This window comes from Acartia tonsa, chromosome 10 (assembly GCF_053477335.1).
Source record: "Acartia tonsa isolate MP-2025a chromosome 10, ASM5347733v1, whole genome shotgun sequence".
In the NCBI taxonomy this organism is placed as follows: Eukaryota; Metazoa; Arthropoda; class Copepoda; order Calanoida; family Acartiidae; genus Acartia; species Acartia tonsa.
This window is the reverse complement of record NC_137269.1, coordinates 38,093,022-38,120,993: the sequence shown is the minus strand read 5'-3', so window position 1 is coordinate 38,120,993 and position 27,972 is coordinate 38,093,022. Positions and strand designations below refer to the sequence as shown.

Sequence of the window (27,972 nt, the reverse complement as noted above, 5' to 3'; positions counted from 1 at the left end):
ATATGACGAAACCAGCTACTTCGTTTTCTTTCCTTGTAAGTCTCCGAAAAGTAAAGCCAAATCAGTCAAGGTAAGGTTGCTTCATTCAGACGAACAGATAGAATAGCAAACATCGTACTACTTTGTGTTAAAGACTAGTTGCTTCACTCCCTAGCCACTAGGGAGGGCGAGAGAGGACAGGCAAATAGCCAAAACCCACCCAAAAAATTATTAAGCTTTTCCTAAAATTATAACCAATACTTACTAGTATTTTCCGAGATCTTTAGCTTACGACAAAAGAAAAACATTACTACTTTCTATTATAGTATTTGTGATATGAGAACCGGTTCCAATCCAGCGGAAAATTATTAAATTTGATTGAAGCCATTGAAAAGTTGCACGAATTTTAAAAGGTTGCGTGATTGTTTTTGTAAAAGAAATTGAAAGGTTTCGTGTTTAAAAAAATAAAAATCTGTAATTTTTGTGTTAGTTCGTATGTCAGTTAAGATGCAATGAACGGCTATTATATTTGTTTTCATCATATTTTTTTTGTACAATCCCTCTAACTGTCAGAGAACCCAAAAACCCACCTTAAAAAGTGTTACTAGCTTTTGCGTAAGGAGCTCTAACAATTATTCTATTCTTACATGGCTCTAGTTATTGATTTCTATCACTTGGATCTTATACAAGATTATCATGTACTATAATAAAGTGAAACTTGTAGCTGGCTAAAGAGACGTAGCGTTAGGGGTAATGCCTTTGCTCAAAACAGGCGAAATCATTACCAAGAACAGTTAGGACTTCCAGACAAAGGTATAGAGTATCTTTGCAAACAATTTATTATTACATGTTATATTTTATATTTATTCATATTATACAATTTTAGGATCTACTGCAGTTCACGGTAAAATATTGCTGGTAAGCAATATTTCCAAAAATCTATGAATTTTAAAGGCTGTTAGCTGCCAAACGGCGGAACGTACAGATCATACCCACACACCATTTTAAGCGGCATAAGAAGGCCTACAAATAATCTGAAATAGCCAAGATCCAATTATGCACAGGGAAAGCTTCTCTGAAGAAAAAACGCGTAAAATAGGTCTTTTTCGCGCATTTCTCTGCACTGCGAGATAATTATGCATTATTGATTTATGGTTATTCCAGATTATTTGTAGGCCTTCTTATGCCGCTTTAAACAGTATGCGGGCATTATCTGTACGTTCAGCCGTTTGGCAACTAGCAGCCTTTAAAATTCATAGATTTTTGGAAATATTGCTTACCAGCAATATTTTACCGTGAACTGCAGTAGATCCCAATTTTAAATACATATGATGCGTGATTGATTCATTGTGCTGTTATGCATATCAACATAATATCAACGATTTTTTATTTTAACCAGGTTTTAATTAGTTACTTTCTTCTGCGTAACTTGGAACTTTTGGGTCTGAAATAAAATTAGATAAATTTTTTGTTGTATATATGTTTGTCTGTCTGTTGGTCTGCCTGTCTGTCTGTCTATTTGTCCGTCTGTTTGTCTGCCTGCTTGTCTCTCTGTTTGTTTGTTTGTCTCTTTGTCTGTTTGTCTGTCTACTGTGTGTCTGTGTGTCTGCCTGTCTACTGTCTGTCCGCCTGTCTGTCTTTTTATCTGTCTGATTGTTGTGTAATTTTTCTGTTTGTAAATCTGTTTGTCTGTCTGTCTACTGTCTGTCAGTCTGCCTGTCTTTTTATTTGTCTGATTGTTGGATATTGTATGTTTGTGTGTCTGTCTAGACGTATGTATGTTTGTCTGTCTGTTTGTATGTCATGTTATTTGTTTGTCTGTTTTTCTGTCTATTTTCTGTCTGTATATCTGTTAGCCTGTCTATCTATCTCATTCTATATAACTATCTATCTATCTGTCTATAGTATACCTCTATATATATATCCATCTATCTATCTGTCTATGTGGCAGATTTAAATCAACAAAGTCTGTTTGTTTGTCTGTCTGCCTGTCTATATATTAATCTATCTATCTATTTGTCTACCTGGCAGATTTAACCCTCTCCGCCCGAGATCTAGGTTGTATATCAGAGTATCTCAGATACGTGGCAGATAAGTCCAAGGCAATACTTTCTGTCTGGTTGTATGTCTGTCTATATGTCTGTCTATCTGCCCATCTGTCTGCCTTTTCATATATCTATCTATCTAACTACCTGGCAGATTTAACCCTCTCCGCCCGAGATCTAGGTTGTATATCAGAGTATCTCAGATACGCGGCAGATAAGTCCAAATCAACACTTTCCTCCCTGAAAAATTCCATCCTTATTTTTAAAAAACATTTGAGGAGATCTAACTTTCATCTTGGAGCAATTTTTATTGAAATAGTTTTTTAAATTTTCCAAGGGACCAATTAGGAGCTTTTACTATAAAAGGGAGCCATATTGGTTCAGTGGTTAGCGAAATCTTATAGTCCAATCAAAATACTTTTAAATTTTTATGTTTTACCTGTCCGTATTGAGATCTGAAGATTTCCTCATGTTATTACCAGTATAGGCTACACACCTAAATTAAACAGCTGATTATATCTATTCAGTTTGGTCTGCTAACAATAATAGGTATAAAGCGGCATTTATCCCGCCTCCTAAAAGGATTAAACAATATTTATTTTCTTGAGAACAGACAATCCATATAGAACTTCTAGAAATAATTTTCTGAAAAAGTGTAAGTTAAACTAAATTTCATATAAACAGACAAACATACATACTTTGACAGGCATCCAATTACTGCATAGACGCATGAGAAAATATTTAATAATGCTTGATTGAAGGGTAAAACTTTTCAACCAATAATTTAGATTTATAGAAGGGGTAAATTTGTTATTGCTAATTTGGGATGTTCATCAAATTCTAGTCCATTGTATTAATAAGTTCCTGTTTTAAGTAGCGAATCTACTCTATTATTAACTTTGTCTGTTCGTCTGTCAGTCCGTAAAGCTATGGGAGGAAATATGATTTTTTCGGCTGCTATTAGATGTAGATTTGAACTCTGTAGTGTATATGGCAAATGCGCATTGCGCAACTTATCTATATATTGCTTTGTCCGTTGACTGTTGGTCATGCTTTAAAAATGTAAACGTTATTCTTTTAAGGTTTCGTGATTTTTTGCCATAATCTCTTTCTTTTTAAAACTTGTTATAAGAACTAAACATATGCTCTATAACTAATTTTGTCTGTTTGTCGACACTCAACCAACCAATTATAATCTAATAAAAGTCTCCAAAGTTGTTGAGCCAGCGAATATGAAAACTTATTATAAAGGTTTGGTGACAAGTGTTCTCAAGGGACCTACTCTTAATTACCTCACCCTCGCCAAGTATGGCAGGTGTCCCAAATTAAGTCACCATTGAGACCAAGCTTCATTGAAACCACTGAGAAGCTTGGGTAAGGGCTGCACTGATATCATGTATGTGACTATTTAGCATCCAAACTACCCAATTATCACCCTTTTTACACAACCAATGGGAAGTTGCGTGAATTAATTTCGACTGAGAAATTCGAGTTACCACATGGGGACTTGAACTCGAACTCACACCACCGTAGCTCAGTGCGTTACCACTGAGCTAAGACGCCCCCTAACCTTGTTACTTACCTGAGTTGCCATTCTCCGATATCTTCATTCCATGCCACGTTGGAGTCAATAATATCCAAATATTCTCGCGGTATAAAGCTATCTATTATCAACATTTGCAGCCGGAGTTCCCTAGATATATAAATAGATTTTTAGTGGATAATTTTTCTAATATTCATATTAGGTGTTCGATTACTAGATTTAAAAATAGTTAGATTAATAGATGGATATATAGTTTTGGATTAATAAATAAATGGGTGGATTGATTAGTAGATAAATAGAAATGTTGAAAGATGATTATAGATATGTAGATAAAAAATAAATAAGAACATAAAATGGTAGAAAAATAGATTGCATTGCGTTATTGATCGATAGATAATGGAAAGCTAAGTAGTAATAGTAATAGATATAAAGAATGTTTGATTAGATTTGATTTGATAGATAGATTAATACATGTAGAAGTAAAGATGTATAAGCCTGACTTCAACCTAGCCCAAATGGCGGAGACAGTTTTATCTGCTAGCAAATTGCTTTCTGTTCAGAGGTGGATTCTTTTAAAAAAAAATACCCCACTAATCGCTTAGTGGGACAAAATTGTTTTCGTGAAAAATCCACCAAAATCACATTAAAAATCTACAAAAAATAAACAAAATCATAGAAGGGTTATTAACATATGATTTTCTTTAATTTTTGTAGATTTTTAATGTGATTTTGGTGGATTTTTCACGAAAACAATTTTGCACCACTAAGCGATTAGTGGGGCAAATTTTTTAAAGAATCCACCTCTGTTCTATTCAGAGATACATGCCCCCTCTATTTTTGATAGATAATTGTAAAGCATGAAAATTGATAGATAAATATATGTATGTATAAAAATAAAATGTGTAACCTTGTTAAATGTCGAACACTGTCCAGTAACCCCTCCATCTCTCTTTGCTGCTCTGTCTAAATAACAAGAATAATATCATTATTAAGAAGCGAAGCTACTCTATAATTAACTTTCTTTGTTAGTCAGTCAATCCATCAGTCCTTCGAAAAAATGGGAGTTTCTCAGCTGTTGATGATTTTTTTGAACACAGACACACAGACAGACACATAAATAGACAAACAGACATTCTGTGAGATAATTATTCTTGTAGCAAAGATATGTTGCAATTTACTCTTTTATTATCCATCACTCCGTCTAATAAAGGTACTAAGAAAGAGAGGGAATGTCTGATTGAGCCAATAGGAGAATCGCATCGGAATTTACATTGAATCTCATTGGTTGAAATTGTGTACACATTTTACTACGAAGGCATGTTTTTTTTTCATTTCATACATACATAAAAGTCAGCTGTAAATAGTACATTTTCTTAGTAGAAAGCTTTGCGGAATCAGAATTAATTGCCCAAAAATTTCGTTTAAATTTGAAAGCTTAGTAACGAGGTGGATTCTTAAAAAAAAAGTTGGGCTGGCTACTCGCTGGTGAGACAAAATTATTTTTGTGAAAAATCCTCCAAAATCAAATAAAAAAATTTACAAAAATGAAATAAAATCTTAAAGGGTTATTAACATATGATTTTGTTTAATTTTTGTAGATTTTTAATGTGCTTTTGGATGATTTTTCACAAAAATAATTTTGTCTCACTATCGAGTAGCGAGTCTATAATTTCTTAAGAATCCACATCAGCTTGAGTCGAAAGTAAACAATACTTTTGTCTGCTAGAAATGTTCCTTCTTAGATTTGACGAAAAAAGGGTTCATAATATGCTTCTATTCTTCTATTTCTATTCTCCGTCTAAATGTAGAACAAATAGAGCTAATCTAGAGACATACTATCTAAATCATGGAGGAACAATACGGCCAGGTTATTGGTTTGAAAGTGTACAGATTTTTAGGAAATACGGCTGTTATTTGTTCATTTTAATCTTACATTAGTTCAGCTATAAATAGTCGCGTTTTTAGAATAAATCTTCGCTTGGGTAAATCGTATCGTTTAATAGTTTCTCCGCATATTACAAAACGTGCTTAAAAAGTCAGCTATGAATTGTTAAATTTCTTAGGACAAAGCTAGCTTTTGTATAATTATGCAGTCGAAAATTTCGCTTGTATTATTAGAAAGAATAGTGTACAACAAAAAATAAACAATAGTTTTTGTCTGCTAGATTATCCTTTCTGAGATCGTCGGATTATGGGGTGCGACCAACTAGCTATCTAGAATACAAAGTAGAATAATGTGTGTTCGTCCGTCTGCCTGTCTGTCCGTCCGTGTGTCCCTTAAGATCGCGGTAACCACTGAACCGATTGGATTCTAAGGGAATATACCTACTGATCCAGTCAATCAATTGAAGAATCCTACCTGTAAATCTGTGAGTTCTGCTTTAGCTGTTTGCAGCATGGACCAAACCTTCTTCAATTTTCGAGTTTTCCCATTTGCTTCGTCCTAAATAATAACATACATGCACACACAAGTTGTAGGATGTTTGTAAGCATGTCCAATAAGATTTCGTAAACGGCAATAAAAGATTTTCTCGTTTTCATTCGAATCCGGTGGATAGGAACCGGTTCTCATCCATACGAAAAAACTATGTCTAGCATCGTATTATATCCAGTTTTCTACGAATATAGAAATGTACAATCATAAGATTAAAACTAGTTTTAATCTTATAATTGTACATTCTATATCCGCGGAAAGCCGTTTATAATACGATACAAGAAATAACTATTCCAGTATGACATCGAAACCGATTAATATCCGCTGGATTATAACTGGTTCTTGGCCATACTGAAAAATCATGTATTGCATCGTATTATAAACATTTTTTGAATATTAAATTTAAAATCAAATAAATCATAAAAATAATGCCAGTTTTGTTAGCCTGGGATTTCGGCCGGTCAACCAAATATCTAAAATTTTTGTGTTTAAATTACAATTGTTTATTTGGGGGAGACAAAAAAAGCTGCAAAGAAGAGCTCTAGAGATATTTTTATGCGAACATACAGACATACAGATATACAGATAGATAACCTGTAACTTTAATATAAAGCTCCCTATCTACCCTATTTAATTATAAATGTACAATTATAAATGTATAACCCAGACAACTACCTGGACCAAGAAATGGGAACCTTTTAAGTCTATTGCTTTCTGGTATTTTGTAGTTATTTGACTGTGTTAATATTTAAGACGCCATTGGCTGATATTCAAAGACCTAAATGATACATATTTATCTATACCCTTATGTGAACCTGAAGACTAGAGTTTTTTCCTCAGTATCCAATCTCTCCGCCTTGATGTCTCTATCTATCCATCTATATATCTATCTATCTCTGTACCTGAAGACTGGAGTATTTTTCTTCAATGTCCAATCTCTCCGCCTTGATGTCTCTATCTATCCATCTATATATCTATCTATCTATCTATCTCTGTACCTGAAGACTAGAGTATTTTTCTTCAATGTCCAATCTCTCCGCCTTGATGTCTCTATCTATCCATCTATATATCTATCTATCTATCTATCTCTGTACCTGAAGACTAGAGTATTTTTCTTCAATGTCCAATCTCTCCGCCTTGATGTCTCTATCTATCCATCTATATATCTATCTATCTATCTATCTCTGTACCTGAAGACTAGAGTATTTTTCCTCAATATCCAATCTCTCCGCCTTGATGTCTCTATCTATCCATCTATATATCTATCTATCTATCTATCTATCTATCTCTGTACCTGAAGACTAGAGTATTTTTCCTTAGTATCCAATCTCTCCGCCTTGATATCTCTATCTATCCATCTATATATCTATCTATCTATCTATCTCTGTACCTGAAGACTGGAGTATTTTTCCTCAATATCCAATCTCTCCGCCTCTTTAGCTAACAGCTGATCCCTAAAATACAATTTTAGGATCATGGAAAGAAAAAGAAGTAGCAAGTTTCATTGTATTTTCCTGTAGCTTTTCTAATATTTCTAGCCCCTGTGGGGGCTCTATCACTCTAACGCCTAAAACATCAACACAATCTGTGTTACGTAGCCAAATACATTATTTTTTCTATTTTTTGCTTTTAAATAAAATATGAAATAGTTATTTATCACAACATATTATAGACATCTTTCCACTGATATATATTTTAATGAAAAACTACAAAATTAAATTTCATCAATTTTATTAAATTTATTTTAATATCCGTAAAAATTCTCGTATTATTAGAGACAATTTTCAACGAATATTAAAATATAAATCATATAATAAATACAAGTTTTGTTAACCTTAGGCCCCTCAGTGCTAACAAACCTGGTTTTAATCTTGTAATTTTACATTTTAATATCCGCTGAAAGCTGTGTATAATACGATGCAATAAATAACTATTATGGTGGAAAAATTGTAATTACCATAAAAAAAACAATATGAACTGTTGAATTTTAAAAAAACAGTAAGAATAAATTTGAACCTTAGTTGTTGTTCTTTAACAATAGTCTCATTTAATTCTCTTGCGCTCTCCTCTAATAATCGTTCTTGTTCTTCGCTCTATATATAAATTGGATAGATAGATAATTTTTAGATTAATAGAAAGATAAATTGATAAATAACAAGGATGACAACATCCATAAAAGCGAAGCACTGAAACGGTAGGACAAACGGACATTAACATTTGTATAGTGTCTGAACTGAACAATCAGAATATAAAAGTATAAGAGTCGAAGCAAAATTGTAAGTAAATTTGTTGAACAACTGATAGATAAAGGATAATGTTTATGGACATACTTACGTTTTTAGGACTTGATTATAGAGTTGCTTCGCTTATAATATTGTTCTTTGTTGTACCAAAAATCAGATCAAACGGATAATCAAATCACATAAAAATTTGTTGTTAAAAAAGTAGAAAAATCAATATGTTTAAAAGGACGTACGGACATTCTGATAATGATTATAGAGTTGCTACGCTTTCTAAATCGTACCTAACTACTACAGGAAGTTTGAAATCGATAGGACAATTCTAACATGCTAAATTAACGAATAAAAGCTATCTATCTCTGACGGACGTACGGACGGACGGACCTACCCTAATTATAGAAAAGCTTCGCTTTTAAAAATATTGATAGGTAGTTTTACATGGACATCTTAAAAGAGCAAACATGCTCGAAACAATTTATTATGTCGGAATAAATATGTAAAATTCATATTTTTCGTTTGTGAGTTAACTTCTTATATAGATAAACTAGTGGCTTCGCCCCTAGCCTCTAGGGGCTTTGCCCCAAGAGATGGTAAAAAAAGTTAAGGTGAAATTCGTAAAAAAAAGGGCCAAGGATATCTCCTACCAAAAAAAAAAAAAGGACCAAAGATATCTCCTACAAAAAAAAATGGGGGAGGGAATTTTTGTTTTTTGGGGGGTTAAGGGTGTCCCACCCCCCAAGAAAATAGCCTAAAACCACAACAGGACCAGTAGGTATATTCCCTGAAGAGTAGATTCCGATTGGTTCAGTGGTTACCGATATCTTAAGCTTCAGACGGACGGACAGATGGACAGACGGACACTGGACAGACATCAAGCTACTTTGTATTATAGATATATAGGTCATTAGAAAAATTGATTGATAGATAGATGATAGTATGTGTATCTGTGTGTTGCAACCAAATGATCTATGTAGTTTTCCAAAGTGCTTCATTTTTTAAATATTAATGGATCATGACAAATTTACAAGGTTATGGTTTCGACAAAATAACTTGAATGCAGCTAGCTCACCACAATGGCTGGTAGCAAAGTCTAAGTTTAAACACAAATAGAATTGTAATTGAAAGGCAAAAAAGAATTAATTAATTTTTTTCTGATACAAAACTCCCCATGTCAATTAAGAAAATAAGATATTAATGATTAATTTCTGACAAGGGTAGGTGGGTTAAATCATCCAATACTTTTTCTCGTATTCATTCGAATCCGGTGGATAGGAACCGGTTCTCATCCATACGAAAAAAACTATGTCTAGCATCGTATTTTATCCAGCTTTCTTCGGCACCTCGGGGCTAAAAAAACTAGTTTTAATCTCATAATTGTACTTTCTATATCCGCGGAAAGCCGTTTATAATACGATGCGTGAAATAACTATTATTGTTGTTGATAAATTACCTTTTCAAGTAGATTTTCACCGCCAACGATTATTTTCTTTTCCAATGCATCCAGCTTTGCTTTTATGTTTGCTTGTTCAGACTGGGCCTCTGCTAGCTCCTAGCAATTAAAAACAAGGATGACAACATAACTAGGGTTGGGCCGGATATCCAGTCTGGCCGGTTATCCGGCCGGATATCCGGCAATTTTCAATATCCGGCCGGATACTGGATATTAAAACTATCCAATTACATGATATCCGGCTGATTTTTGACGCCGGATATCCGGTTATCCGGCCGGATATCCGGTAAATTGCCGGATATCGAACCTTGGCCAGATATCCGGCCAGAACCGGATATCCGGCATTAGAAATCAGCCGGATATCCGGTATTTGGTATCCGGCCGAAAAAGTATCCGGCCCAACCCTAAACATAACATAAGTAGCAGAGCATAAAAAATCATGACTTGAAACATGGACAAAGTGATTTAAAAAGCAAATGCTCAGTTTTCATAAATTGAACGGAGTAACTGACAAACCAACGGCACAAGTGAATTAAACACTGTATTCTTGTAATTAAAGGGAATCTCTAACAAATCAGCCATCTATCTTGAATAGGGGATTTTTTTTCCCCGGCTTTTTTTGAAATTCAAGTAGTGCCGTTGCAATTATTATGCCTTTTGGTGAAAAAACACTTGTGTAAAAATTTTAACCATTTTGGACAAGTATTATGCCCAGTAATTTCACTTTGAAATTTTGACGCCCCCCTTATGGGGGTCAAAAAATCATTGCATCAGAACTATGGCTTCATGGTGCTCCCTGAATAGGTCTTGAGGAGTAGAATCAGGAATTTTTGAAATTTTGAAAATATCTCGTTCCTAGCCTGAGAAAAGTTCAAAAAAAAGTTTTTTTCAAAGTTTTTTAGGGTTTTCTTGAACTTTTCTCAGGCTAGGAACGAGATATTTTCAAAATTTCAAAAATTCCTGATTCTACTCCTCAAGACCTATTCAGGGAGCACCATGAAGCCATAGTTCTGATGCAATGATTTTTTGACCCCCATAAGGGGGGCGTCAAAATTTCAAAGTGAAATTACTGGGCATAATACTTGTCCAAAATGGTTAAAATTTTTACACAAGTGTTTTTTCACCAAAAGGCATAATAATTGCAACGGCACTACTTGAATTTCAAAAAAAGCCGGGAAAAAAAAATCCCCTAATCTTGAATAATAGCAGAAAAAAGCACATCTACCCCATTAGCGTTACGAACGGACGGACACACAAAGTGAATAAATACAAATGATAAACAATAAGTTTTAGATCCTCAGACAAAGGTTTTGTAACGAAAGGATTGGTTTCCTTTAAGGTATTTGCCTGGGTGCTGGGGGGATGATAATGAAATGTATTTTAAAAAATTCATGGGGGTCATATGAAAAGTTCCAAATCTAAGAGGGTTAAACACCCCTTTTACCCCCCTACCCCGTTCACGTCTTAAGTGTGAATAGTAAAACCTGTTCATGAACCCTTAGATTGCTGATCAGCTGATTTCTCTGTTCCTCACCTGTTCATGAACCCTAAGATTGCTGATTTCTCTGTTCCTCACCTGTTCATGAACCCTAAGATTGCCGATCAGCTGATTTCTCTGTTCCTTACCTGTTCATGAACCCTAAGATTGCCGATCAGCTGATTTCTCTGTTCCTTACCTGTTCATGAACCCTAAGATTGCCGATCAGCTGATTTCTCTGTTCCTCGGCCATATCCTTCTCCTCTTCTAATCTCTTCTTCTCAGCCTTAACAATCGATATATAATATAAATGGATATTATGACAGGGGAAAATTTTTCGTTAATTTAGGCTGCTAACATGGACTTATTCATTGGTCAGTGTTTATCCAGTAGGAGGGGAGGGGCTGGATGTGAGGTATTGTTATTTAAGCCTGCTGCAAGTAACACTTATTAGAGTACAAGAAAATCTGGTGTAACATCCAAAAAATAATATTTCGATTGCCTTAACATTGCAAGCTTCACGTTTTAATTCTTTAAATAAAAATTCCTACATAGTAATAAAATATCTATCTCTATGTCTCTGAAGAATTCGTAAATGGCTGAAAATATTGTTCCAAAAATATCTAGGAATTTTTTAAGGGCAGGTTTTATGCTATACAAAAATAATTAAAGCCTAGCCAAATGGGATAATCAGGATAATAAAGAAGATAAATTTGGGAATAAAGGTAGCTTTGCTAACAAGACAAAAAACACAAATTTTTACCTCAATTTTACTTTTCATTTCAAGTATTTCCGCATTGCTTTTGGGTGGCTCTTTCTCCAAACTATCTTTTTTCTTCTTCTTTTTGATCTTCTTTGTTACTTTCACAATCTAAAATAATTATTACACTGTTAAAATCAATTCATTTATAAGTATAAATGTATAACCCTGGCAACTTCGACACAGAGCCATACAATTAATTAACACCTTCCCGCTTTATTCTTTTACTTTAATATTAAAAGAAGATTAGTTTTTATGAAAATTTAGTTTGTGAAAAAAATCAATGTCCCCACGGAGCCTACAAAACTGGAATGAATCTTTTTATTATTCATTTTACTCTCCGCAGAAAAGCTGTCTATAATATATAAAACACACTGTATAAGTCAAGACAACACTATACCTTCTTCTGAACAATTATGTTTTCAGCGTCAGCATTATCTTCGGTAGCATCACCATTCTGTACTAATATCCCTTTAGGGGCTACTTCGTTCTCTATACCATCCTAATATATATATACAATATAAATTAAATTAATATATTAATAAATATATTAAAAATGAATCTAGAAATATTTCATGAATGTTGAATTATCTATGAATACTTTTTAGGGGCTGATTGAGGATTTCCATCCCTCAAAATAGTTTTAAATCTTCCCTGCACCTATTAGAAGCATTACTGTAAAGGAGAACCATATCGAACTTTAATACAAAATGATAGGTTATATTTCATGTCCTATCTATTCATAAATACTTATTTTCCTGGACCTATTCTGTAGATTACACTTATTGGACATTCAAGTTAATGAACCATCAAATCAAAATCCCTGAAGTCTCCAAAAGTTTTTAAGTCAACAAATAAGAAAATATTATTATAAAACTTTGGAGACAAGTATATTAAACACTAAACAGCCAAATGTTCCCTCTCTCTCTGTTAATTTGTCTTTTTTCAGTCAATGTATTTATTGATGAACCTGATCCTCTGTATCTTGTTGTTCTTGTTCTGACTCCTCTGTCTCCTCGAGGCTGTCTGTACCACCTCCGCTCTACAAACAAACAAGGATGTAGCTGTCTTTAGTGCCCTAGCAAAATGGGGATAGATGTCACTGCTTTTGGCCTACCTATTCTATGGGCGTCAGGAAATACCCTATACCCCATCTCTTTTCTAAGGGGTTTCTTTACCTTTACCTTTCTCTTTCCCTCTATTATGACGTCAATATAATAGGTAGGCCAAAAGCTGTGATATCTATCCCCATTTTCTTAGTGCACTAAACACAGCTACAACAAGGATGATAACATTTATAAGCAGCGAAGGACAAAAATAATCATGAAGGAAATATAGACGGCCAAAGTGATTTAATATGAATATGTTCAGTGGTAATAAATTATATTTTAAAGTCACAAAACCTTTTACATATATTTCTGTATCATGACTGACTAGATATTTATTGGTAAAGGGAATATTCACAAAAAAGATGTTTGCCTAGAAAAACATATTTATATATATGTTTACCTCCTCTAAAAGTCGTCTTAGCTCTTCTATTTCTTTTTGATATTGTTTCATCAAAGCATCCTAAATATAATTAGAAATTTTTTTGTAGGAAAAACAATGTCTGTCCTTCTGTCTGTCCTTCTGTATGTCCTTTGTCTGTCCTTTTGTATCTCCGTTGTCTCTCTTTTTTTGTTTTTCTGTCCTTCTCTCTTTCCTTCTGTCTTTCTATCTGTCCTTCTGTCTGTCCTTCTGTCTGTCCTTCTGTCTGACCTTCTGTCTGTCGTTCAGTCTGTCCTTCTGTATGTCCTTCAGTCTGTCCTTCTGTCTGTTCTTCTGTCTGTCTTTCTGTCTGTAATTCTGTAAGTCCTTCTGTCTATCCAACTGACTGTCCTTCTGTCTGTCCTACTGACTGGCCCTCTGTCTGTCCTACTGACTGTCCTTCTGTCTGTCCTTCTGTGTGTCCTTCTGTATGTCCTTCTGTATGTCCTTCTGTCTGACCTTCTGTCTGTCCTTCTGTCTGTTCTTCTGTCTGTCCTTCTGTCTGTAATTCTGTAAGTCCATCTGTCTATCCAACTGACTGTCCTTCTGTCTGTCCTACTGACTGGCCCTCTGTCTGTCCTACTGACTGTCCTTCTGTCTGTCCTTCTGTCTGGTTTTCTGTCTTTTCTTCTGTCTGTCCATCTGCCTTTTCTTCTGTCTGTCCTTCTGTTTGTTCTTCTGTCTGGCATTTTGTCTGTACTTCTGTCTGTTCTTCAGTCTGTCCTTCTGTCTGTTCTTATGTCTGTTCTTCTGTCTGTCCTTCTGTCTGTCCTACTGTCTGTACTTCTGTCTGTCATTCTGTCTGTCCTACTGTCTGTACTTCTGTCTGTCCTTCAGTCTGTCCTTCTGTCTGTTCTTTTGTCTGTCATTTTGTCTGTCCTTCAGTCTGTCCTTCTGTCTGTTCTTATGTCTGTTTTTCTGTCTGTCCTTCTGTCTGTCCTACTGTCTGTACTTCTGTCTGTCCTTCTGTTTGTACTACTGATTGTCCCTCTGTCTGTTCCTTTATATGTCCTTCTGTCTGTCTGTATGTCCTTCTATCTGTTTGTCTTTCTGTCTGTCCTTCTGTCTGTCCTTCTGTCTGTCCTTCTGTCTGTCCTTCTGTCTGTCGTTCTGTCTATCATTCTGTCTGCCATTCCATCAGTTCTTCTGTCTGTCTTTCTGTCTGTCCTTCTGTCTGTCATTCTGTCTGTACTTCTGTCTGTCCTTCAGTCTGTCCTTCTGTCTGTCCTTCAGTCTGTCCTTCTGTCTGTTTTTCTGTCTGTTTATCTGTTTATCTGTTTGTCTTCTGTCTATCTTCTGTCTGTCCTTCAGTCTGTCCTTCTGTCTGTCCTTCTGTCTGTCCTTCTGTCTGTCCTTCTGTCTGTCCTTCTGTCTGTCCTACTGTCTGTACTTCTGTCTGTCCTTCAGTCTGTCCTTCTGTCTGTTCTTATGTCTGTTCTTCTGTCTATCCTTCTGTCTGTCCTACTGTCTGTACTTCTGTCTGTCCTTCAGACTGTCCTTCTGTCTGTTCTTATGTCTGTTCTTCTGTCTGTCCTTCTGTCTGTCCTACTGTCTGTACTTCTGTCTGTCCTTCAGTCTGTCCTTCTGTCTGTCCTTCTGTCTGTCCCTCTGTCTGTTCTTATGTCTGTCCTACTGTCTGTACAACTGTCTGTCCTTCAGTCTGTCCTTCTGTCTGTCTTTTTGTCTCTCAATCTGTTGTCTTTTCACCTTTGGATCTTCATTGATCTTTGCCTTGTTCTTAATACTCTTGGCCCTGCTCGCATATCTAAAAATAGATAAAAAAAATAGATAAATGACACTTTAATATTAAAAAAGATGTATAGGTAAATTGATTTAGAGATAAGTAGAAGGAAATATAATGCATTAATATAATGGTAGATTTGAATGACAAATAAAAAGAATGATAGTTAGTAAAAATAATAGATAGATATATAGAACGATAGATGAAATGATAGATAGATATATTTAATAATATATAGATAGATAGATTTAATAATAGATAGAATAATTGATGAAATAATATATAGATAGATTGATTTAATGATAGATAGATATACTGACTTACCTTAGAGTACCCAAAGTTTCATCATAGTTATAATCTGCAGGACCAATATTAGCAAACATCAATGTTTTAGAGTTACCACCTAGATTGAAATTTTTTTCAATAAAAGCAATTTGCAATATATATTAATTAGTAACTCAGATAATTTTATCTGTTACTTATTTGTTAGGCACAGTTTATTTAAAATACAAGTTGGGTAAAAATATTTTTACATTACAGGCATTAACTTCATTATATAGAATCTAATTTCATTTTTTGAATTGAAAATTTACATCGCAGTTTGCTCCTAGTTTAAGCTTATAATCCTATCATAAAAAGTACTAAGCATTTTTTTGTCTGTAGCGAAGGATCTCGCTAACCGCTTAATCTTTAATACAAAGTAGTACGATGTCTGTTTTGTCTTGTCTTGTGAAATCTTTTGGGCTGGGTCACTAATTACCCCAAGTTTTGGTATCTTTCAAAAAAAACAGAGGCGGTACCGCCGCTTCCGCCGTCCACCGCCATTTTCCGCCGCCGCCGCCAAAAAAATTTGTATTGCATTTCTCGCCGAATTAGGCAATTTGGAATCATTTGAGACCATGTTATTTTTTTCAAAAATTTTTCCCATTCAAGCCGTCCTGTGGGCGGCGGAAAATGGCGGTGGACGGCGGAAGCGGCGGACCCGCCGCTGTTTTTTTTGAAAGATACCAAAACTTGGGGTAATTAGAGACCCAGCCCAGTCCCCCCACAGGGTTGCTTGTAAGGGGAAAAATTTTTGAAAAAAATAACATGGTCTCAAATGATTCCAAATTGCCTAATTCGGCGAGAAATGCAATAAAAAAGATACCAAAAAGGTAATTAGAGACCCAGCCCAAAAGATTTCACCCAATTATCTCTAAAACTAAGGGAGTAGCACCCAAAATAAAATTGCTGGTATGTCGTGGCACGAGTCACCACATTCCCCCCCCCCCCCCTTATTTATTTTTTGGGGGGAGGGGTATTTTTCATTTTTTGGGGGGTTGGAGTTGTCCCTCACCCCAAGAAAATAGCTTAAAACCATCACAGGACCAGTAGGTATATTTCCTGAAGAATAGAGCCCAATCGGTTCAGTGGTTACTGAGATCTTAAACTTCAGACAGACAGACAGACATTTTTTATTCAAATATTTTTTTACTGATCTACCTCAAAAGGTTTTGTCTCAATATCTTTAAAAGCTTAGGAGAGGCACTGAATTTAAGATATACCTTGATAAACGAGAATTTGAAAAAAATGATTCCCCGCAGGGTTGGTTATAAGGGGAAAAAATTCTGAAAAAAATAACATGGTCACAAATGATTCCAAATTGCCTAATTCGGCGAGAAATGCAATAAAAAAAATTTTTTGGCGGCGGTGGCGGAAAATGGCGGTGGACGGCGGGAGCGGCGGTACCGCCGCCATTATTTATTCAAATATTTTTTTACTGATCTACCTCAAAAGGTTTTGTCTCAATATCTTAAAAAGCTTAGGAGAGGCACTGAATTTAAGATATATGTACCTTGATAAACGAGAATTTGAAAAAAGTCCCCCCGCAGGGTTGGTTATAAGGGGAAAAAAATTTGAAAAAAAATAACATGGTCTCAAATTGCTGGTATGTCGTGGCACGAGTCACCACATTTCCCCCCCCCCCTTTCTTTTTAACACTAAAATTTAAAAAGAGTGGTCGACTATACCCCACCCCCCCCCCCAAAAAAAAAAAAAAAATTTTTACTGTTCTTTTTAAATCTAAATAACACAAAAATAGGTTGATCAAACCTCTTGGAGCAAAGCCCCTAGAGGATAAGGGCGAAGCCGCTAATTAATTATAATTTCCTTAACTTTGATTATTAGGTAAACACTTTGAAATTATTATAGAATTGCAACTAACAAAGACGTCCAAACTTTTTTTAATGGGGGGTTAATAAGGGGTTTCAAAGTTTTAAGGGGTACTCTGATGAAATTTTTTTAATTTGAGGGTTGTAAGGGTTGCAAAGTTTGAGAGGTTAAAAAATCCCTATACCCCCCCCCCTGGACGTCTATGCATACTTTTTAAGGGATCTAAAGGGATTAGACAATTGCCGATAAATTGATGTACATCCCCAATGATGATACACAAAATTACACCTTATGTATGTTACATTTATTGGTTAATGCGATTGAACACTTAATTAACCAATAAATCAAAATTCGACAAAGGACCCCAGAGTTGTTAATCCAACGAATAAGAAAAGGTTTTTTTATGAAACTTTGGGGAGTAATAAATAACTCATTGTCCCCTCTCCCACTGGTACTAATGAATATGACTATTTATCCAAGATGTTAGGAGCAAAGCTTCTCCAATATAAAAAAATTACCTAATGAATCCTGAAGTAGACGTGTGAGTTTAGAGTTTCTGTAGGGCACATGGGTACACTTTCCATCAATTAAGGCAGATATCACATTTCCTAAACAAAATTAGTTTTTTTTAACTAATCATGTAAACATCATCCCATTTTTTAATGTAAAGTTTTTTCTAAGTCTGTAGCGAGACATCGCAAAATGGCACCAAAAAAATGACATCATACGATAAAATAACCAATAAAAGGCGAGTATAAATTTTACCATTGGTCAATTACAATATATACTGACCTCTGACTGGACAACTTTATTTTATGATTTTATGGTGCTATTTTGCGCTGTCTCGTCTGTAGCTTAAGATTAAATATTGAGATTGTAGATTAAGATTAAGTACAGAGCCTCTAGATGCTAGGGTTGCAGTCACTAGTAGTCAACACAACAACAACAATAATTCCTAGTTATTTATCGCATCGTATTATAAACAGCTTTCCACGGAAATAAAAATGTACAATTAACCAAAACCAGTTTTTTAGCCCCGAGATGCCAAGAAAATCTCATGATTGTACATTTACACATTCGTAGAAAACTGAATATAATACATTCTCGTATTTATTCGAATCCGGTGGATAGGAACCGGTTCTCATCCATACGAAAAAACTATGTCTAGCATCGTATTATATCCAGTTTTCTACGAATATAGAAATGTACAATCATAAGATTAAAACCAGTTTTAATCTCATAATTGTACATTCTATATCCGCGGAAAGCCGTTTATAATACGATACGAGAAATAACTATTCTGTATTTAATTTTTTAGTATGGCTGAGAACCGGTTCTAATCCACCGGATATTAATCGGTTTCGAAGCAAAACTGGAATAAACTTACCAAGAGTTGACAGAGAGAGGTTGATCTTAGTAGCCTCCTTGAGCCTGACCCCAGTGGCACCTGTCTTGCCCTGCCTCTCGGAGCCGGCAAGATCTACCAGGTGCAGCTTTCCAACCCTGAACAACAAGCATCCTTGTATAGATGTAAAATTATGTCTATCTCGCTAACTGATGAACCGATATGGTTCTCCTTTGCAGCAAAGTTTCTCATAGGTTATGGAAGGTTCATAACTATTTTTGAGGATTTACGACCACCCTATCGTAAACGGCTAGGCCAATTATTCAATAGTTTTCAGGGTAGTTTAGTATCAGAACAGGGCAGGTTTTAAGCTATTTGGCCCGGGGCTGTATCGTTCACATAAGATATTTTGCCTCCAAAAAAAAACACCCATGAATAAAGATAGAACCTGGTACTGCTCTATTAACTATATTGTAATATCTAGAATGGCATTGGATAGACTAAGGTGGTACAATAAAAGGATTGACTGTCCTTTAAAATTTCTAGATTTACTAATATAGAATCATTTAAACCAATAAAAAGTAAGGAGAAAACATATTTCAATATGGTCAAGAACCGGTTCCAACTCAGCAGATATTAATCGGTTTCGAAGCCATACTGAAAAATATATATTAACCTGAAATGTTTTGAGTTATCCGCGGATTTTTCTGAGCACTCAATCGTAATGGTGAAAATGGCGTGGCTTCGTGAGGAGTGGGCGTTCATATTCGTAGGCCCAACACTTCGGTTCTTGTTTCCTAAATAATACAAGGATGGCAATATCTATAAAAGCGAAGCTCAACAAAAATTAGCAAATGTAGAGTAACAAAGCATTTAATAATCAATTTTATTTAGAGTCTAAACAAAAATTCCATGTTAATCTATTCCAAAGTTATTGGAATACATGTTACATAATCCGTACTTACATTCTAGACTTGATTATAAAGATGCTTCTCTAAAAACATTCTATCTAATTGTCTAAGAATCAATATACCAAAAAAATTTTTAACTTTAAAAAAAATCTAGATTAAAAAGCAGGGTTTTGGGATTCAACTCCCCCCTCCTCAAGTGCCCCTAGAGGCCTCATTGGGGGGGGGGGGGGCGTAGCCTCTAGTTCTTAAAAAAGTCACATGATGTTTGTCTGTGTGTGCCGAAGGATCTCGCTAACCGCTGTACCGATTGATTCTCCTTTACAATGTAGCTTGTCATAGGTCTTAAGAAAGTTTTAAAACTATTTTGTGGAGAGGTACCACCACCCTAATAAGAAAAATCGACCAAAAAAAAACAAAAAAACGCCGCCTAGCGGATATTTTTGGCAAACAGCTAAAACAAAAAAAATAGCTAAACCTCATCTAGCGACAAAAAATATTTTTTGTAAACAGCTGATTTTGAAATAGATTGAAAAGAAATTTACGTGCCCCTAGAGGCCTCTAGGGGCGTATCCGATAGTGAATTATATTGTAGCCTGACTGCTAATAATCCTTATACTAAAGTAACAGGATGTTTGTCTGTCTGTGTGTCTGTCTGTGTGTACCGAAGGATCTCGCTAACCGCTGAACCGATCGGGTTCTCCTTAACAGGGTAGATTCTCATATGTCCTGGGAAGGTTTTTAACTATTTTGGGGGAGGGTACTACCACCCTCCCAAAAGAAATGACAAAAAAATTGAAAATTTTCTTAAAATCTGGGATACTTCAACGTCAAATAAAGTGGTATAGTACATAAAAAATTAACTTTAACAAACAAAAACATTTAAAGTGCCACTAGAGGCCTCTAGGGGCGTAGCCGCTAGTATTACCTATAGTCATAAGTTTATCCATATCATCAGCATTATTCACCACAAAAGCTGATAGATCCTAAAACAAGAAAAGTTTTCCTCGTATTCATTTGAATCCGGTGGATAGGAACCGGTTCTCATGAATACGAAAAAACTATGTCTGGCATCGTATTATATCCAGTTTTCTACGAATATAGCAATGTACAATCATAAGATTAAAACTAGTTTTTTTAGCCGGTGCCATCGGCAATACGGGGCTAAAAAAACTAGTTTTAATCTCATAATTGTACATTCTATATCCGCGGAAAGCGGTTTATAATACGATGAAAGAAATAACTATTATGAAATTTTGAGGAAAAAAAAAGCTGCTTGTCCTTTAGTCTACTTAATACTTATGTATTTTTCCATAGCATTCTGAAGGCTAGGCAGCCGTACATAGGACGCCTGTAATCCTCAGGAAAATCAACCTTACACAATTTTTAAAAACAGGTAGAAGTCTATACCTGACTCAAACAACCACTAATTTTCAACTACAGAAGGGGTAATTTTGTTTATCATCATCATTGGGGAAGTACATCAATTTATCGGCCATTGTTTTAACCCTTTGGATCCCTGACTAGTCCTTGACTACTTTTCACTTACCTTGACATAAACACCAACATCAGGACGTTCCTTGACCTCCAGGCGGGTGGACTGGTCCTTACCAAGTAAGTCTCTAACCTTAGAAACAATAGTTCTGATAAAACAAGGATGACAACATCCATAAAAGCGAAGTCTAAAATCAGAAGGAAGGACAAACGAACAATAACTCTTATAAAGTGTAAGAACATTGGTTTGTAAGTCTAAACAAAATTGTACATAAATTTTATTGAATAAAGTTAGAGGGAACAATGACATTGACCACATTGACCTTATAAGGCAACCTCATAGATTTAACAGCTTGAACTTTGGTAAAACTTATTCTTAAACTAGTATTTTTTTGGAAAAACGCCTTAAAAATTTTTGTTTTTCCTGAAAATTATAAGATTATTTTATTGGTTCCAATTAATGACTTTTATTTTATTATTTACTAGCGGCTTCGCCCCTAGCCTCTAGGGGCTTTGTCCCAAGAGATGACAACAAAAAAATTCAACAAAAAAAATTAGAAGAACTAAAGAAATCTTCTACAAAAGAAATTTTCTACAAAAGAATTCTTCTACAAAAGAATTCTTCTACAAAAGAATATTTCTACAAAAGAATATTTCTACAAAAGAATTCCTCTACAAAAAAAAAAAAAAAAAAAAAAAAAAAATGGGAGGTATTTTTTTTGTTTTTGGGGGGGTTGGGGGTGTCCCACCCCCAAAGAAAATAGCTTAAAACCACCACAGGACCAATAGGTATATACCCTGAAGAGTAGAATCCAATCGGTTCAGCGGTTACCGAGATCTTAAGGGACAGACAGACGGACAGACGGACAGACATCAAGCTACTTTGTATTATAGATGTAAAATTGTCTTTCATACAATGCGATACACAATTTTTTTTGCTTAGAACAGTTTATAATCCAGTGGATATCAATCCGATTTGAATATTATCAATACCTCTTCATTATAAATTTCCAGGTAGGAAACTCTGACAAGGAAGATTTTGTCTTCTTCTGTTTTTTAAAACAAATTTATGGATAATTATCCTAATAATGTTTTAATATTTGAAATTAAAATCATATTCAATAACTCTGCTATTATAAATTTCTTTAAATGAAAAATCCGTAAAAATCTTCACAAAGTTGGATTTCTTGTTATCCACATTAACCGTATAACTCCAAAGACCAACAGTCCAAGGCCAGGGTGGGGGTTAAGGGGTGTTTACTCCTCTCAAACATTGAAAGCCTTTTGTCTACCCCCTTAAACTTTTTTGTAAATCCTTTAAAACCCCTCATTTTACCCTCCTCAAAATAAAATGCTTAGACGTCCCATAATACATGTATTTAAAAATGAACAATGATTAACTCCAAATTCTTATTAGGTGAATAAATATCCAATAATTTCCTGATTTAGCAATGTGGCCAAAAATATGAGCAAATGAATTTGGAATTATTCCTGATCAAAATTCAAATATCAATGAAATTTTTACCGAAAAGTGGTCTGTCTGTTCCAAAAGATAATCCTCACACCTACTAATAAAGCTTCTTATAGGTCACAGAAAATCTTTTTTTTTTTTTTCGGGGAGTTAAGATTTTCATTATTCATTTCCAAGAAGAAGGAATAAAGATAAGAGAATAGAATTTTACTATTATTAGGGTTGGGCCGGATATCAGGCCGGATACCGGATATTAAACTTTCCGGCCGGATATCCGGCCACACCGGATATCCGGATACCGGATATTGAAACTATCTGGTCGGATATCCGGCCACACCGGATATCCGGCCCAACCCTAACTATTATATTTTAAAACGATGTATTACAGAAACTGACAGAAAGACAGACAGACAAACATTGTTTAACTTTGCATAACGTTGATATTTTCCTTTTAATTCAGGGACAGCTCGATCTCCTTCCATTGTGAATGTTTTTCCAGTGCCAGTCTGTCCATATGCAAATATAGTTCCATTGTACCCCTAAATAAGATTATTAGATCCAATCCATCGTCTATACCTATTGATTTAACCCTCCATCCTTCTATCAATGTTCTTATTTATACTTTATCCATTAATAAATTACCCATCAATTTATCCATTAAATTATCTATCATTCGATCTACTAAGTAATCTATATTGACCTAAGATTTGACCTATCTATTGAACTATCTTTATTAATCTAACTATAGATCAATTTATGAATAATCAATAAATTATCAATTAATCTATATATCTTTTATCTATCTATCTATCCATTGATTTATACATAAAAATATCCATTCCATCTCTTTCTCAGAGAGGAAGGAGTATTTGTACTGTTTACTACACCAGTCCCACAAGTTTTATAATAACGTTTTCTTATTCGAGTGTCCAAACGTTTCAACCAATAATTGTAATCTACAGAAGGGATAATTTTGTGTATTAACATTGAGGATGAACATCAATTTATCGGTCATTTCTTATTCCTTTAAAAGATCCATGTCTCTTTCTACAAATGTCTATCTATTGACCTATATATTGGTCCATCACTCAATCTATCTATTTATCTCATTTGAAAACTATCTGTCTATTTATCTGAAAACTGTCTAGCTATTTATCTAACCTCAAGGACATTATTAACAATATTTCTGGCAACTCTGTTGTAGACATCAACTTGCTTTACATCTAAAATAAGGAAAATCATATACGCGGAAGCCAATCCAATCCAGGGGTAGCTAGTCTAACAATTAATTCTACAAAAAAAAATCACGAAACCTTTTAAAGTATGTGTAAGTATATTTTTTTCTTCATGTAATTGAAGAGGGGTGGGTAAGAAGGGGAGGAAAAGGGGAAGAGGGTTGTGGGAAAATTTTCCTTTAGAATTGTTTGTCAGAATATTCTTCCCTTGTCCCTAAATCCAATCAAATTACTAAAATAACATTTAGAGAGTTTATTTTTATTTTGAAGTCTTAATAAAACTTTGAATTGCTTAATATTTCATAAAATCCTTGTTTTTAAGCTAAAAAGACAACAAATTTTAAAAAAAGAACCTAAAAACCAATTTTTAAAATAACTGTTTTATTTAAAATTAAGACATGGGTGTTACAATAGATGTTTTTTGATGTTATATTTTGTTGGCAGTGTTAATATTCCCGTAACCATTGTTTGATTTTCAAAGACCCAATTAGGAGGCGGCACAAGGTCATTGCGATAGGTAAATACAATTATTCAACCCTTTCTACTTCTTGTTTTTATTCTAATGTTAATTTATCCACTATAAAACTCCATTGTTTGTAAAAGTTTTTACTATAGCTTCTAAACCAATTAGTATACGCTTTATTAGATCCGGTTTCAAGCCTTAGTGAAAAATCATGTGTCGGATGGTATTACATAAAATTTTCTACAATTGATAAAATAAAAAAAAATTACCAGTTTTACTAATTGCGTAAAGTATAATACAATGCAATAAAAGGTATTTAATATTATGATTGTACATTTTTATATTTGTAGAAAACTGGATATAATACAATACGATACATAATTTTTTCAGTATGGCTGAGAACAAGTTCCTATCCACTGGATATCAAGTGGTTTCAAAGCCATACTCAAAATAATTATATGGACATACAGACCAGGGGCGTCCAAGCTTTTTATTTTTGGGGGGGTAAAATTTTTTTAAGGGGGGGGTAATTCGGTTTAGGGGGGGTAAAATGGCGCGCGAAGCGCGACGCAAATTTTTTTTTACCCCCCCCCCAAAAATTTTTACCCCGGGGGTAAAATTTGCTTGGGGGGGGTAATTACCCCCCCTGAAATCTGTTGGCAGGGGTAAAATTTGTTTACCCCCCCCAAAATTTACCCCCGGGGTAAAATTATTGGGGGGGGTAATTAAAATTATATCAAAAATTTATTATTAAAAATGCGCGCGAAGCGCGCAAAAATATTTTTGTTAGAGATTTTCTATTTTGGGGGGGGTATTTACCCCCCCCAAAAGGGGGGGGTAATTCGGTTTTTGGGGGGTAAAATGGCGCGCGAAGCGCGACGCAAATTTTTTTTACCCCCCCCCCCAAAATTTTTACCCCGGGGGTAAAATTTGCTTAGGGGGGGGTAATTACCCCCCCTGAAATCTGTTGGCAGGGGTAAAATTTGTTTACCCCCCCCAAAATTTACCCCCGGGGTAAAATTTTTGGGGGGGGTAATTAAAATTATATCAAAAATTTAGTATTAAAAATGCGCGCGAAGCGCGCAAAAATATTTTTGTTAGAGATTTTCTATTTTGGGGGGAGTATTTACCCCCCCAAAATTGTTTGGGGGGGTAAATACCCCCTCCTAAATGGTTGGGGGTGCATACAGCACCCCCAGGGTAGGGGTAAATTTTAAATGGGGGGGGTAAAATGAAAATTTTTTTGGGGGTGGCTACGGCACCCCCAAATTCGTTTGGGGGGGGTAATCGCCCCATTACCCCCCCCCTTGGACGCCTATGATACAGACAGGTTGAATTAGAGAGCTGCAGCAATTCTTATATGCGTATGTTAACCTGGAGCAAAAACAGTATCAAATGTAAACACTTTGGGAGGAGCTTCAACAGGCAGTTCACGGCTTCCAGTTGTTTCTCTACCTGTAAACAAGATTAGTTTTCATGTAAAGACATATTAAGCAGACTCAGACATCCCTAACATCCTAATGTATGACCGACACTCACACTAAAGGAAAACTTTTGGAGCCTAATTTAACACTTTTTTGAAATAGGTGGCAGAAGTGAACACCAGATGACTTTTTTTTCAAAACAGCATAAAAATGTTGCTTGATTTCTATAAAGTAGAATAGTTATTTCTCGTATCGTATTATAAACGGCTTTCCGCGGATATAGAATGTACAATTAAAATATTAAAACTAGTTTTTTTAGCCCCGTGGTTCCGAAGGCACCGGCTAAAAAAACTAGTTTTAATCTTATGATTGTACATTTCTATATTCGTAGAAAACTGGATATAATACGATGCTAGACATAGTTTTTTCGTATTCATGAGAACCGGTTCCTATCCACCGGATTCAAATGAATACGAGAAAAGATTTTTCGCTATCCACAAAATTGATTGAGTACTATATATTAGGAAGTTTCACATAGGAAAATAGATTGATTTATTTAATATTTTTACGAAAACTAAGCCCTTTTGCTGTATCTATCTGTTTAACTACATGTAATTAATCATGAATTAATTCATGCACATATTCATCTATTTGAATAAACATAAATCTATCAATCAAATGATCTCTTCGATGATTTATCAGTCTATCTTTTGTTGTATCCAGGGATCGGAAGCCGCGCGTAAGCCGCGTGTAAGCCTCAGTGAAATCGTCATTTTATCCCTATAAAATTTAGCTGGATGTATAAAATTGTCTGTTTAGTAGACAATCCTTCTTTCAAAAATTTCTTGTTCTGCTCACAAGCAGGTTTAAAACTGAGGCTTATGCGCGGCTGAGGCGCGGCTTCCGAACCCTGGTTGTATCCATCAATTGATCTATCTACTAAATTATTAGTCGATTTACTTCTTGGAATGAGTATCTATCTATACCTGGTGATTCTATAGAGATAGTTCTATCTATAGTGTTAACATGTATGATACTTCTGTAACCTTCGCCCCTTTCCTAAAATAACGTTGTTTTTTTTTATAATGGACGAACTTATAGACGGATCTACCCAAATTATAGATTAGTTTCTATTCTACACAAGTAAAACAGTAAGAATTCAAGAAACAAGGATGACACCATCATGTTTAAAAATAAGGACGCACGGACTTTCTGGTAACGATTGTAGAGTTGCTACACTTTCTAATAAGTACCTAACTGTTATAGTCATCATCATGCAAAATTTGAAATCGATAGTACAATTCTAACATTCTAAAATTCATTATTTATTATTTCATAAAAAAATCCGTGATGAAAAAAAGGCAGAATAGGTATTTTTTCGTTTTGTGTGTGCTTAGAAATGTTTTATTATATTTTAAGAAAGGTAACTTCACTCTCCAACGAAAAATCAATTAAAGTGATAATACTAACTTTGTTTTTACCTGATTATTTAAGGGTCGGACTCGAACCACCACCCTCACGTGTTCACTGTCGCCCATTTTTTCTGAAATGTAAAGTGAGGGGAGAAAGTCGCTCAAAAAATCAGTATGTGGCGTCTAAAAATTAGGGATTATCCATTTTTTTAGGGGTTTTGTTTCCCACTCCTCCTCTCCTCGTCCCGCATTTTTATGACGTCAGAATTTTTTTGAGCGCCTTTCTTTATTCATAATTTAAACAGGATCTGTTCTCTGTCTGTACCTAAGCACACTTTGAACCGATATGGTTGTCCTTAACAGCGTAGCTTTTTATAGGTTGGGTCATAGAAAGGTTTAATTTATTTTTAAGAGGGTTTCACTACCCCGAGCACCCCCACCACAAGATAAATCGCTTCCAGAAAAAAATTACACCTCTAAATTTTTCTTTACTTTTTCTTTTAAAACTAAAAATGAAAGTGGGGTCTTCAACTTCATTCCCTCTTCAACCCCCACCTCAAGTTCCCTAGAAGCCTCTAGGGGCGTATCCGCTAGTCCTATTATATAAAGTAGTAGGGCTTTTTGTGTCACTAACCACTGAGCCGATTAATTTCTTTATTTTAGGGAAGCTCCTCATAGTTTCCTAGAAATTTTATTTAATATGAAATTAAAGTTATTGGTAAAAGGCAACTTTTCTAACCTCCCCCTATAAAAAAACAAGGATGACCACATCCATAAAAGCGAAGCACTGAAATGGTAGGACAAACGGACATTAACACTTGTATAGTGTCTGAACTGAATAATTAGAATATAAAAGTATCAAAAGAGTCGAAG

The 27,972-nt window shown here is 34.9% G+C and overlaps 2 protein-coding genes across 2 annotated transcripts in view; both read right to left on the bottom strand.

The window, feature by feature from the left end:
• Window positions 1-27,972, bottom strand: part of LOC145330596 (uncharacterized) — a 147,286-nt gene that overhangs the window by 101,460 nt on the left and 17,854 nt on the right. The gene's annotated exons all lie outside the window — the stretch shown is intronic.
• LOC145330023 (kinesin-like protein KIF3A) lies at window positions 801-27,459 on the bottom strand. Its single transcript, XM_080174559.1, has 28 exons — window positions 27,169-27,459; window positions 26,674-26,746; window positions 25,638-25,718; window positions 23,727-23,788; window positions 23,016-23,104; window positions 22,538-22,587; window positions 22,088-22,146; window positions 21,150-21,227; window positions 20,529-20,586; window positions 19,369-19,489; window positions 18,735-18,850; window positions 17,866-17,955; window positions 15,521-15,599; window positions 15,163-15,220; window positions 13,438-13,497; window positions 12,899-12,970; window positions 12,329-12,430; window positions 11,932-12,039; window positions 11,368-11,454; window positions 9,692-9,790; window positions 8,018-8,094; window positions 7,392-7,455; window positions 5,927-6,010; window positions 4,475-4,530; window positions 3,607-3,717; window positions 2,464-2,520; window positions 2,172-2,264; window positions 801-1,423 (listed from the first exon to the last, which is right to left on the bottom strand). The coding sequence occupies exons 1-28, from the start codon at window positions 27,223-27,225 to the stop codon at window positions 1,390-1,392; spliced, it is 2,175 nt and encodes a 724-aa protein (XP_080030685.1). The 5' UTR covers window positions 27,226-27,459; the 3' UTR covers window positions 801-1,389.